The sequence below is a fragment of the Botryllus schlosseri genome, chromosome 1, assembly GCF_051294905.1.
Source record: "Botryllus schlosseri isolate E-star chromosome 1, Bs_hap1, whole genome shotgun sequence".
Lineage (NCBI taxonomy): Eukaryota > Metazoa > Chordata > Ascidiacea > Stolidobranchia > Styelidae > Botryllus > Botryllus schlosseri.
In genome coordinates this window covers 11,088,640-11,102,963 of record NC_137236.1, presented here as the reverse complement: position 1 = coordinate 11,102,963, position 14,324 = coordinate 11,088,640, and the positions used below count along the sequence as shown (strand labels likewise).

General features: G+C 40.1%; 1 protein-coding gene across 1 annotated transcript in view; it reads left to right on the top strand.

Moving 5' to 3' along the window:
- LOC145441017 (uncharacterized) overlaps positions 1–7,344 on the top strand; it is a 37,303-nt gene extending 29,959 nt beyond the window's left edge. The window contains exons 5-6 of the mRNA XM_080318813.1: positions 6,386–6,482; positions 6,893–7,344. Coding sequence (XP_080174939.1) covers positions 6,386–6,482; positions 6,893–7,142 — 347 coding nt within the window. The 3' untranslated portion in view covers positions 7,143–7,344. The remainder of the gene's footprint in view (positions 1–6,385; positions 6,483–6,892) is intronic.
- Positions 7,345–14,324: the final 6,980 nt, after the last annotated feature.

The following is a 14,324-nucleotide window of genomic DNA, read 5'->3' as shown; positions in this document are numbered from 1 at the left end:
TGTGATCCCGACAAAAACACATATTACAAATGCTGTTACCGGTTCGATTTTTGTAAACACCCTCACGGTAGTGGAGGCATCTCACATAAATACGAATATTTGACCCCGACATAGAAGGTTGCAATGCTAAACTTTCTTCATGTTACCAGTTATTTTTTGTTTGTTTCATGCTTTTAGATCTGAGTTTCTTAAACTGGGGTATAATGACATCTGGGGTCGTTTGTGGGGGCAAATTGACGCGAATAAAGAACTAAACAGTAATAAATACTCTCAATGGTTGAAGGTATTTACATCAAAACCCACAGGAATTTGATATCGGGACACTCCTTCCCCAACCTTCCTTATTTGGTGTTTCACTCACAGTACGGTACACCGACAATATTTTTTTAGAAATCTTTGGTTGGAGAGGCAGACATCACACATATTGATCATATGTTTAAAAGTCATATCAGAAAATTGATTTGAACACGCGTGCAGGGTCCCTTGCAAGAATCTATTACTACCCGATGTCTCGCAAACGAGTAATTTATTTACCACCTAGCAACGGTTGGACGGTAAGAGCTAAAATAGAGTCCAAGATAGAATGATTTATTTTAAAACATAAGAAAAACGTAATAGTTATACTGCTTTATTTGTCATTTCAAGTAGTATTATAAGCAGAAGTATTCCTATTCCCATATATATTTATCAATATTCTTTAATCTTACTTCAGTTGAAACATTCAAAATGCGTCAACTGGAAATATGTTTGACACCACTGCCAGACAACTATTTGTTTCCCTGCATAACAATGCTGACATGGATCGTTTTACTAAATCATGTACCCATGTAATCAGGCTAAAGAGTTCGCTTGAGCCAATCTAGTAAGGAGGCCAAAATTTTGATATCAATTGTCAAATAAATTGTCAAATAAGATCATCCATGACTGTTGTAATTGTGATCACCATTCGCACTTTTTTTGTAAAATAAATTTCATTCGCACAAACTAACCGAAAATTGTTATGCAAAATGAAGATAAAGATACTTAACATCGTTTTGTTCAGATGTCCAACAACTTGACTACTATGTAGCAGAAGCAATCAACTATCTCATTCTTGAGGAAACTTTTTTTGCTCGTTTTGATTTCAAATATTTCACTAAAACCCTTGTCAGCCAACCAAGTTGTTGGGTTTTGAACAAAAATTACTGCTAGTGCTTGGATGGCCAGATTTTAAAATGTGTTCTGCCTTTCTATAACAAATACAGCGTATTTTGGCGAGGTAAAAATGCCTGCTGGTAGAAATACTTTTTTAAAGCTGACACAAAGGTCCCGGAGGCTCCAGTACGTCGAAAGGGTGAAAAACCACATGTTTGTGTTGAGGCTATTGCCTTATGTCTTGGAAAATAAGTTTCAAAACGACCAAGGAGAGTAGGCACATTAGAGCTCGCTACCTTACGATACGTTGCTCCGACTGGTTTGTTTTTTTCGATTTCTCATTTTCTGTCTCGCGAGAATATGAGAAGAGCAAATAAACTCACGATACTGTGCGTTCTGCTCTTTAGCTTAATCTAACTTGAGAATTCATAACAGCTAAATAACGGTGAAGCAGCTTTTCAGAGTACCACCAAAATCTGAGTTTTTGTGGCAACTCGCGACCCGAGCCTCACCCACAAAAAGGACTTCGTTTTATTATTACAGTAGTATGCTACGATTTTACGGGAATGTATGACATACAGAACGCGCGCACCACAATTCTACCCAATAAAGCTCTACAAAATATGTTAGACGCACGCGATTTCAAATTAGCTTGAATTAAATTCTTCTGCGTGTGACAATTGTACTACTGTCTTCTCAGATTTCAAGGACTATTCCGTGCCGACAACGTAGCATATCCATATCGAAAGGTTTGGCCATCCAGCATATGTCATTTTTGGTCAACGTTTTGTCGCTGCTTATGTTTTGACTCCGCATTTTATCAGCGGTTTTTGGCCAAAACTTGACGTCTTCATGTGCCCCGACGCAGAAGGGTTTGGCTTCGAAATGAATGAGTGTCATAGGCCTGACCTTGGATGTTGCACAACCCTACAGTCGTTCATCCAGCTGTCTTCGACCATGTTTTCCAGAAAAACCGGTCGGGCAAATCTTGTCATGAATTCTCATGATAAAGCCATCTTTCGTGCGTGTCTCGCTAAGTGGCTACAGTACCCAACACAGTGGCCTTCGATATGTGAAAAGTATCCCCGGATTTTTTGCAATAAATTCACCAAATGTTATATACACATTAACAGATAGCTTTGGCACCGTATCGACCCAAAATAATACCCTTTGTGGTCCATACTTTAATAAACCTTGAATTGTACAAATTCGCGGTACAGTAGCTTACAAATGTGAGCCTGTATTGATGGTACGAAAATATTATGATTGTTTAGCAAAAGAAAGCAGAAAGTCAATTTAACGACATTTTTTCAGCCAGTAGCAGGCTCAGACGGACTGATATACTGTATATCTGCCACTACACCAGCTTACAAACCAGGCTTTTCGTTACGTAATATTTATAGTGCCAAAATATTAATTCACTACGGCTTGTGAGAGCTACGATTAGTGGTTCGTCGTGAGTTGAACAAGTTTTTGCGTCTCAACTACAACAGGTACACTGCCCTTACTATTAGGTGTATTTGAATTATTCCACGGCAGAGAAATTAACAATCATTCACAATTTTCATTCGCACTCAACCAGATTTTTCATTCGCACCATTAGCACCACCTTCGTCATTCACACTGTGATTTCTTTTCATTCACACAAGTGCAGACCGTCACAAAGGTTGATAAACACTGCTCCATATATTCAGTTTGTTTCCCTAGCTCATCTTTTGGTAATTCGTAAATCGGTTTTTCTACTGATTGGCCACGAATATAAGGTATTATTATCCCAGCACTCTTGAAGTATATTAAGACATTTCATACCTGACATCGATCTCAGATTATATTCCAGCGTCTACCGGAATATTAACAACGGGATCAAAGATAACCGCGTTCAATGGTGTTATGTGTTACGCTGTATCCGTGTTTCATAACCGGTGTTTCGCAGAACACCAGGGATTTCTGAGCCATGTTAGCTGGTTCCCTGCAGGTCAAAACACCCGCAACTCATACATATGATTAACACGCCCGTCTTGGCAACCATTGGTTGCAGATAATCAGGCCCGATAAGTAGTCAAATTGCGACTGTAGTGGTGGTATAGATCTTGGGACAGTGGCGTACGCAGGGTACCTTCGGGTTCACAATCAGAACCGTGTCCTACTGAGTCGCCGTTTCCATCTCCAATATTTATAAGTATATTTCCAATTAAGCAATTGGTATCCTGCTGAGTTGTTCCGACCGAACAATACCACGACCCATTTCAAGGTGAAGCCTCGCACTTCGGGACTGGTATATGAAAGGAAACATCAGAAGTCCCACTGATTGGAAAAATATTCACTATAATATTTTCTTTTCGTGTATAATTATATTTCAATGATTTCATTCTCTTAGGACTCTGTTGATGTACAGTTCATTTTCTGCACCATTAATCTGTAGTTAGGTATACTATGTGTTGTCGGATGTGTTAATGCACATTGTGTTGGATTTTTGTGTATATGCCTCAGCGAATATTTGTGCTTTCGGCGTTCCGCACTGGGTAATGAAACAGGTACCACCCGCACCAAATTCAACAAAAAAAATCGGTATAGTTACTGCGCATACAAACTGCCTTGGTGACTTCTCTGCTGAACTTACTCCGCCCGTACAGTTCCACACAATGCGTTTGCATTGAAATCGATGATAGGAACGCAACTGAAAATCCGACACCTGAAAACGCATAGTCTGAACTTTAACTTGTCTCAATGGGTGTCATAGCAGTGTTGCTAAAGTCACTCCTTGGTGAAACAGTGCAAAGCACTTTTAGTTACACAACACAGCTTGAGTTCAATCTTGCGAATGATGCCAGTCCAAATGTCACCATCCTCGTGAGATTGCTTTCAGTTTGAATAAGCCGTGATTTAAACCACTTTGAAAACATCCTGTATATCAGAGGTCTCAAACACGCGGCCCGCGACGACATTTTAGATTTTTATCAATTTGACAATATATAAGTGTCACATACATCTTTTCAGGTTATAACCTGAAAATTTCCTCTTAAATTGCTCCGAAAGCCTGAAACTATTCAGCAAACTTCACTATGACATCAATTGCAAACGCTACCATATGCAGTGGAGAATTCACTATTTCGCCACATTTTCAATTCATGATGACAAAACCTGACCCTTATAGACGATTTGTGACTGAAATTTGTAAGTTTGACTTGGACGCAACTTTTCTTAGAATTAGTCAGTCCCGGGCTAACACGGGGGCAAAATGAAAGTGACTCGAGTGGACTCGGATTGACACGGATTGACGTGAATTTGTTAAAACCATCGACGCAACAAACTAATCGCGTATCAGGGGAATAGTAATAGATCAGAAGATGGCAGATTGGTATTTCGCTAACCAAGCAAATAGTTATGGCAACCATTGGCAATCTGTTTGTTACATCTTTGGTTTCTAAACCATGATATTAAGACCACTTAAAGGTACCGAGTACCGTAGTGGTAGCCTACGCTCCAACGATGTAACAACAATGGGGCGTCCGGCGTTCCGACATTTCAAACACTAGGACACATTCAATAATATATTTATATTATATTTATATTTTTTCTATTCCTATATTTGAAGATATTTGGCCATGAGATTATTAGCCCACTTATCAGAAGTATACCCGAATCCTGGATTGAAATTACAGCTCAACCTGAAAATGTTTTGATATCAGATCAGTCTCTATTATCAATATGTTATTCAAAATATTTAATAATAGCTGCAAAATAATAACCCGATAGCTTTATGATGGCATCATACATTTGTACGCCCATATGGTGTCTATATCTTATGATTAATATAGGCTATATCAAGTACAACAACAATTCTATTCAAATAGTTATAAATGTGATGATTCTTTTCATGCAAGGCCTAAATTAATACAAGAGTAAATCACATTTTGGCGATGTGTGTTTACTGTCAGTCTGCTGGATCGGCTCACTTACAATAGGACAATTCATTCCCGTCAAATAAGGCCTACTTGGAAAGACATAGAATACCCCTATAAATGCTGCGGCCCGCGGCGTCGTCAAAACTGGAAAACTGGCCCGCGAGCACACTTGAGTTTGAGACCTCTGCTGTAGATTATACTCGCTTTCCAGTGGCGAGACCGTGGCACTTTAAGGGCACGTTGCCAAGTGTAATGGTCAAAGTTGGTGACAGTATAATATTTAAAACCATCAATAACGTCTTTAGTTCGACTCGGTCTCTTGAAAGAATACGACAATGAGTACGGAACATTGGTTTGAAATTAAAATTGCTTGGCTATGTTATCAATATTTGATAAACATATTATACCCGAAAAAAAAACTTACAGTTATGTTTTATCAGTTAACTAACCATAATGGCATTGCACGGGGAATCTTTCCAGTATCCCTTTGTGAAGGCTTTGTAGATGTTTGATACACACCGCCATCAAATATGCCTGTGTTATTGGTATCAAGCTGTCGCCAGTCGAAGAATCATAGCAAATCTGATCATGCCAAATTAATCTGCACAGAGCGATTGATATCAAACAAGGCAGATTTTAACCCGATTCGCGCATGAGCCACGTACGCAAGCAATGAGATGAACTATACAGGCGATGCCAGAGTCTCGGCGATGCGGAAAGTTCTAAACAGACACAATCAAGGAATAATATCGTGCATGGCAGTTCTCAATTACCGCCATGATAGTTCGTGGTGGTGAAGTAAGCGTTTATGTTGTAAGCGCTTTAATGTGTGTTTTCGGGACTGGTGCTCAGCAGTAGACCTCGCCTGCTAACAAACAAATATATTCATGATTTATTTGTTGGTTTGATAACTCATTGAATAATTTTTATTACAGCTGTCCATACTTCATAGTTCCGACATTTACTCTTATTTTCCAAGTCGCTATTTTGGTAGCTAGAGTCCAATTTCCCAAAGAGGCGCCGCGCCGACTTTTTGGGTACTTCATCAATCCTCAAGAACGATAATTTACATAGAACAAAAGCAATTCTAATCAGACCAAATATTACAGGGAATTTGACTGTAACGCATTGCTTCAACTTCGCTATTATATATCAACGAATATGTGGTCAAATCACCTGGATTCATCGTAATCATGAAACTTTATTGATCCATTTCGAATTCTAATCTATGGATACAGCTCGGTTATGAGTGTCCGCATTCCCGTGACTCAGCTGGCACACCAGCCTGATGTAGCTGCAATATCCTATGCCAAACGATACGAAGGCTAATCATTGAATTTTTCCAGATCTCGACGCATCGCCGCTTAGTTCAGGAGTTATAGTTGCATGTGTTCTAGCCGCGACTCTGTTGTTAGTGGCAGCTGCTGTCATGGTGTTTAAAAAGTAAGTATAATTTGTAGTAGTTGATATTCTAGAAAATGTTTCATTACATATCTTTTCTCCCTGATATATATGCATCGATGGATCTCGAAAGTTGGCAATTTGAAATCCTTCAACACCACACAAATATTTTATATCCTCAGGAAAACACGTCCATGCTACACTAAAAATCAGTACCAATTATTTTTGTATACTAAATTTAAATTCTCCTTGATTGCTGTAACCGAGCTACTATTAAAATGCACGTATGAATGTGGGATGACATTAATGGTATTCGCTAAGAAGCTTTGATTGATACAGATGATATTAAGGAGTGCTCCGAATGAATGAATCTGATTCGACTATTGAGCTTCAAAACAACGTGAAAATGTCAAATGAATGTATGAAGGAGGTACCTTTCGCGTATTTTTCAGAAAAAGTAGTCAGAACCGAGTCATCCAAGAAAGCAGACAAAATCCACTGCACGAAGAACATGCAACGTACGCGGAAGTGACGGATGATGCGCCTATTGAACGAAAAAACGATGCGTATTTATTCGCTGACGTGACAGATGACGCAAATCCGTGTCCGTCGGATAGTGCGTACTCCTTAGCAGACGAGCCATTGGCGAATCGTGCTAATGGCACTGTCATGAAGGAAAACATATTATACGGACATCAGTAAATCAAAATAAAAACATTATCAATAGGAACTCAGGCGGCTTTACATTGAGTTACTCCACTGTAAGGACATCCATCTTGGTTTTATGAGTACTAAAATGAATTATTTTAATATTGAGAATCATCATTCCTATGGTTACTTCACACTGAAAATCGCGAAATCAAGGCCGGGCGTATATCATAGAATCCAATGAATGTTATGACCAGGCTGGTTAAAAAAATAATTATCATCAATCAGCAGTACTTTGTCAGCACAACACTCACTACTACTAGAAAAGGATGTTCTAACCTTGTTGGGTCAGTGTTTACTTGTTTTGCGCGAAAATAATACCCAATTCAGCATTGCATTTTAACTGTGTAGTTGTTATTGACATATACTGCTATATTTGTTCATCCTCTCTCAGTCCAATTTATCAGATTTACCTGTAGAGCGGTTTCTACTGCGAAAATCGAATGCCCGTACAACAGGGGTGGTCAACTTTTTCGCCAAATGGCTACATGCGATTGACCAAATATTGCGCGGGTCACTAGCCACGCAAAGTGAGAAAATTTTTCGAAGTTCATAGCTCAATAATATTGTCACTTGACTATATTGCGGACCTGTTGTATATCGCTGGGCTCAGTTTGCAAGGACTGAACTTTTCGGCACCTGGACATATCAATTTCGAAAGCTTCGATCAACATGCGTCAATCATTTTGTGCCTAGGATTAATAGTCGACAGTCTTTCTGCGAGCGCAAACGCAAAGTCGCATATGTTGCACGACACTTTGTCTCGTAATTGCGAATATAGTAGACTCAATCTGATACATTAGGCGTTCTTTCATTTTCACAAACGGCTAACAATATTAAAAGCAAGAAATCAAGTGACAACATGTTGCGCGAAGCGTGTAGAAAATTTTTACTTTTGGTAAATCCATTCCAAGTTATTCTGCTTTATTGTAGTAAAAAATCTGTGCAATCCATTTTTGATCATATTACCAATTTCGGAAATTACCTAGCGGGCCGCTCAAAACTTTCTCGCGGGCCACGGGTTGGCCGGCCCTGCCGTATAATTATACATATTTTGTCGGTACTGGTACGTTAATCTGCTCCATGTTGGTATTTCACGACCGCTCGTAGCCTATATAGTCATAGGTGGGGCAATTTTCGACATGTCAAAATAATCCAAAATTTTGTCAAAATGGTAGCTTTAGGTCAGGGCCGGCCAACCCGTGGCCCGCGGGCCACATTCGGCCCGCGAAATGATTTTGAGAATATCCTGCGGTAGATTTATCCAAAGTGAAAATTTTCTTCCTGTAATATGATGTCACTCGATTTCTTGCTTCTAATATATTGTTCCACCCCCTCCCTGGAAATGAAAGAACGCATAATTTACCAGATCGAGTTTGTTTGTTTGTGTGTTTGTGGGGTATTCATGGTGTTTGTCGACTACTATGGTCATTTACACCAGGCCGATATTCTTCTTATTTTTCTGTAACTGCCGACTTATAGCACGGCCCACCTCTAGGCTTTTTGTAAGACACCGCTGACGCGGATGAGGGGGCGAGGAGGAGCCTAGGTACCAGATAGAGTGTAACTATATTTGCAATTACGAGAGAAAATGTCGTCCAACATGCGATCGTACGTTTGCGCTCGCAGAAACACCGTCGACGACGAAACCAATAGGCACAAAATGATTGACACATGTTGACCGAAGCTTTCGATATCGATATGTCCAGGGGCCGAATAGTCAAATCCTTGCGAACTTAGCCAAGCGATATACAGCAGACCCGCAATATACTCAAGTAACAATGTTATTTACCTTAATCACTTTGAAAAAATGTTCGCGCTGAGCGCAGCTAGTCGCCCGCGCGCTGGTTCGTCAATTGAATGTGGCCCTTTGGCCAAAAAGGTTGGCCACCCCTGGGCTATACCCTCAATATATGCAAGTAATATATATATTTATTGATCGAATTCATTCATTACCTTTGAGAAAATTTTGTACTTCGCGGGACCAAGGCACGACTGCACAGTGCACACTGTACAGTTGCACACGGAGTTTTCATGACATAATTGTAATCAATTTTAAAGCGAAGTCATGTAAGTCTTGTTTTCATTGTTGCCTAATTCGGTTCATCCCTATCGGTCGACTAAAAAAATGTTATCAACATTCAATTGGTTCGTAAATCTCATGTTGCCCTTTGGCCGAAAAAGTTGGCCACCCCTGACATAAATAGAATTCGAGAATATAGGCAAATTACAATTCAGTTGCATAGAGGAAGAAAAGAAGCAATATGCGTGATGCAGTCACAAATTGATGCGATTTTTGGAATTATGCCAAGTTATTGTGACAGAGCAAACATATCGTCTGGTTGTAAAATTGATGTAAATGTAACCGAATACTCCTTCCCACTTGACAAAATTAAAAATATTTGTAGTGTAGCTTAGCTGCTTGGGTCGAACAACTGATTAAGAAAGACTGCAAGTCCTAGTGACCTATTCCTTGAATGCTTGACTAAGTGCATGTAGACTAGACATATGCTGTTTTTTGTGTGGCGAGATAGCGCAGTGGTATAATCCGCGGCTGCAACACCAATGGGTGCGGGTTCGAGTTCGAGTCAAATATCGCACTAGGCATAAGTAATTGAAATCGTCCAAAAGTATCATATTCAACTAAAAATAAAATTTCTTGCCATATAGTCGCACGCGCTTGCAAATTGGCGTGGCATTTCCCTCCAGTATTAATATGAATTTATACTTACTCACGAAATTTCCAGTTTGGTTTGTATTTTTATAGTGACAATAAGAATAATAATACCATACTGACATCCAATGTTCCCTCTAAGCTGCGCACGTGCGCAAATGCGCAGTGCTGAAACGGTCTCTGCGCCCAGAAAATCTAGGCTGCGCACAAAAAATCCGAAGTGATAATTTTTTTTCAGTCGTTGCGCACTGTTGTCAAAGGGACCGCGCAGGCGCGCAGAAAAATTATAGGGAATATAGCCAGGGGAAAATAGTGCTATCGCTGAAGTCTGAAGCCGAAGTACAAGTGCTGCCCGCAAAGGTAGATATTGCGCTCCGTGAAGAATTGAGAATCTGCAATCACGTGCGCCTCACGAACGAGATTTTTCTTTTAGTATGGTCTCGTACACGTGAGCGATACTGATTTCATTTCAATTGCGCAATCTTTTCTGGGAATGGCGATATAACATGGTTTAACAAAGTTATAAATAACAATGGGCTAGCTCAAGGTTAATCTGCGAGAAACTAACGAATAGTCTTTTCCGCGTGGCATGAACATTGCGTAAGATTTACTGTACAATTACATGCCGTGAATTTTCGAAGTCATCGCCTCCATCAGGCGGATCTGATCACGTATGGTGACATAGGATAATATGCAAGCCAAATTAACAAATAAGTGCGATTCGTTTAACATGAAATGGTTGTCGGAGCATGTGAAAACGGAAGAAAACAATGTAAGGTCTGCTCTGCAAAATATGTCTAGAAGCAAAATATGGAAAAGAATAGGATACATTTTCTTCGGAAAGCCACCGCACTCGCACTGAAGCCAAATCACCCTCAAAATATGCACCAAAGCACAAGTGGGATATCCATGAGGTCGAGGTTTATCGCCATTGCGCGTGAATGCTTCTTAACCCTTTGCGACACCACAGAGTCGCACGTGTGTTATGGTGCATACTCGAAAATATTTAAACGCGGTGGCTTTCTGAAAATAAATGTCCTCAATGGCTTAACTTCAAGTCGAGACCACATCATGTTTAGAGCGTAGTTCCCCTTCTTCACTCATAATGTGATTATCTGGTGTCATGCAATAAAACTAAATGTTAATGCTGTACTTTGATTCTATCAATGAATCATGTGACTCGAATGGATGCACGCACGTCTGGGTTACGCACAGGACCCTAACTGCTGCACCCCAAACCCCGCAATTGGGGGACCCGATCTCAAAGGGAAGCCAAAATTATTTCGTGAATAAACATGAATCATGGAGTATTTTTTTGGAAATTGATGCAACTTTTTCAAAGAAGAAATGACAATTTGAAACCGTGTACGTCTTAGTTTAGTACGTTTGGGTAATTTCAATATCTTCTGACACAGCAGATAGGAGGACACGAAGTCCTTATACCAAAGGGTACGCCCGAAGATGTTTGATTATTATTTAGGGGTCCTACCTTTTCGAACACACTTCACTCGATCAGCTCTACCGGTAAATCTGATTACGTGAGCAGAGAGAGGATAAGTATTAATAGCAATATATATGTAATTCCCGATCATATTGACCGATTCAATCATGAATTATATAAAATTTTCGCGCGTCTAGGCTACACACCCACTAAAGGACACCCAATGTAGATGATAGGTTGCGGCAAAAAAGGTAGGTGCCGAGGGGGGTCTGGGGGGGCGAAGCCCCCAGAAGATCGGGTTATCACCATATAGGGGCCTGGTTGCGCACTGTTGTTCATGGGCCTGCGCAGTAAGTTGACGTGTTTGCGCAGACTCATGAAAAATTAGGGGGAACATTGCTGACATCGTTGTATTAGTTTTCGTGTCTTGGTCATGACAAATACGATGATGCGGTTCGATCAAATACAGATATGAATACAGAAATACAGGTATGACACTTCAGGCAACTTTTGTTGCCCGGCGTAACTTTCTTTGAACACTGAGTTACGAGGTTACGACCGACACATCGACATTACACAACGGCGTTCAGCAGTAGACTAATAATATTCATACCTATTATGGCGCTCAGGTTCGTCTGTCAAATGCGAGATGTCACGTTCCCACTTGGGCAGGAATTTCTAACTCAAATTGCGTCGCGGGCCGGATTCGAACCTTCAACTCGCTCGCGTGCCGGACTAGTCAACTGAATAAAAATTGTTACCTCATGCCCTTATTTTTCACCTAACCTTATTATTAGGCAATAGGCATATATAGATAATAGTATATTAAATTCTATCACAGATCGTAGGGGTTTTATTCCAGCAAGTATTAGCAACGCCATTATTTGCGAAGATCGGAATTGCTGACTAAAATAAGATGATTGGCCGGTTGAATACAGTTATGAACATTCGAACAGTGGTGCTAACGACGATATAAGTTGGCATATTTCTATGCTCTCTCTGATTTAGTCTAGCATGTGTGCATGTTGTGCATGTAATGTAAGGAATATAGAGATTCAACTGTAAACACGGACGTTGGGATTTGCTTTATTAATAATAAATCGCGATTCAGGTTCCTTCGGCGTCCGGAGACCTTTTGAGTCGGAGCTGACACAGCAGTGCGAATATACCCTTTTGAATTATAATTGGTGTAAATACTAGGCTATAATCTGCATGTAAACTGGATATAACAGTTCTGCATTGGCGTTTTCGCTTTTCTTAATAACTAATTTTCGGCCCATTTTTCCATAAAACTATGAGCTCAGTGTGCACATTTTTGACTTCTCAAAATTGAGTGTCTGTATCACGGACTTGTTCCTAGTGAACTAGAGCGAAACAAGAACGTTTCAGCCGGGTGGTTTTAATGTGGCCTATATGAACAATGAACATGTTCGAGATTGCTGACTTGAGGGATTATTTAATGGAAATATTTCAAATTGTCACAAACGTGTTGGATAATGTAATAAATTTTCAATCTACTCAGCATAGCTTCGCGTGCTGGAAGAAATTGCCTGGCGCGGCGGATGCGACCTGTGGGCCGTATGATTTGAACCCCTGCTCTAGGATCAACAATAAAGAGTCGGCAATAAGTCGGTATAAACTTTATTCATCAACAGAACCCATTGGCAGTTCTAACGTAAGGCAATGGAATCATAAATAGCGTAGCAGCATCACTCGTTCTTCGGTAAAAGATCACTGACATACAGCGTCGCTGGATCGGCGGCACGCATCAAACGGTAATCTTCTTTAAAATAGGCAGTTGGTGACAGGGTCGCGCACAATCAGCGCCAATTATTATTAGGGATGAGTCGGATGACGATTGGTGGTGAATTAGTACGTCGTATCGTACTATTGATAGCCGACTCGGATTTGAGTATCCTTTTGCCAAGTAGGCCTACAACTTATGACATCTAGTATATAGGATTTCGATCCGCCGTTATGAAATTTTTTTGATCGCGAACCTCTTCAATCGATTCCAAGGACGAGGAGATGTAATGTGTATGAGTTTGATAATAGGTAGCGATTCGGCAGTTGCTGAATTCCTGAAATAATGTCGGTCGAAGGACGGTCAAATTTTCAAGGAATGACTAACTTCATCTGTGGTTATGCTTTTTATTCTACATACCGACTTACGGGACGATTCATACAGTCGAAATGTATCTTGAAGTCCGCCTACACATGTTTATCGAAATACACACGAGTTATTCATGGACGGCGGCAGGTTGACCACTGCTGGTCGATTTAATGCTTAGGAAGCTACAATACTTACTAAAAATATATATCATCATTTCAAGCACGTCTCTGTTTAGGCCAGCTCTTCTCAAAGTGGGCGGCAACGCCCGCCTGATGTAATTTGCGATCTCGAAGGGGGCGCTACCTACAAAACGGCAATTGGGGGGTACTGAGGGCAATAGAGGGCATTATACAAGTTGGTTATATATGTGTAGAATACGGTAGCTAAAATCGATTTTTATGCACTAAAAAGAGTTATATGATTATATGGTTACGTCATTCAAGGCGCATTCAATTTGAAATCATCACCAACGCTCACCAATCACCATGGATGTTCATTATCATGCAATATTCAGTTTTCAAACCAATCAATCATAAGACTACGGGTCAGACATGGGGTGATTACTTTATGAATGTAATCGATTGCGATTGCGATTACGATTACAGCAAAATCAGGAAGTAGTCGATTACGATTACGATTACATTGAAAAAGTAATCACGATTACTCACGATTACATTTGTTTTGCTTAGGACTATAATCTTAAATGATATATGGGAAGACAATACAAGGATTGCGATGGCTTAATGAGATATCAACTTTCTTCATACATCATGCGTCATTAGCTTATTACGTCATAATATATCAATTGCCCAACTTTATAGTGGATGATTTATCGCATCCAACGATTCGCATTACTGCCAGGTCATTACCTGCCGCACCCCAAATTCCTTAATAGAGTGGGGAGCGTGCTCGAAGGGGACTCAAAAGTATTTCGTAAACCAACATATA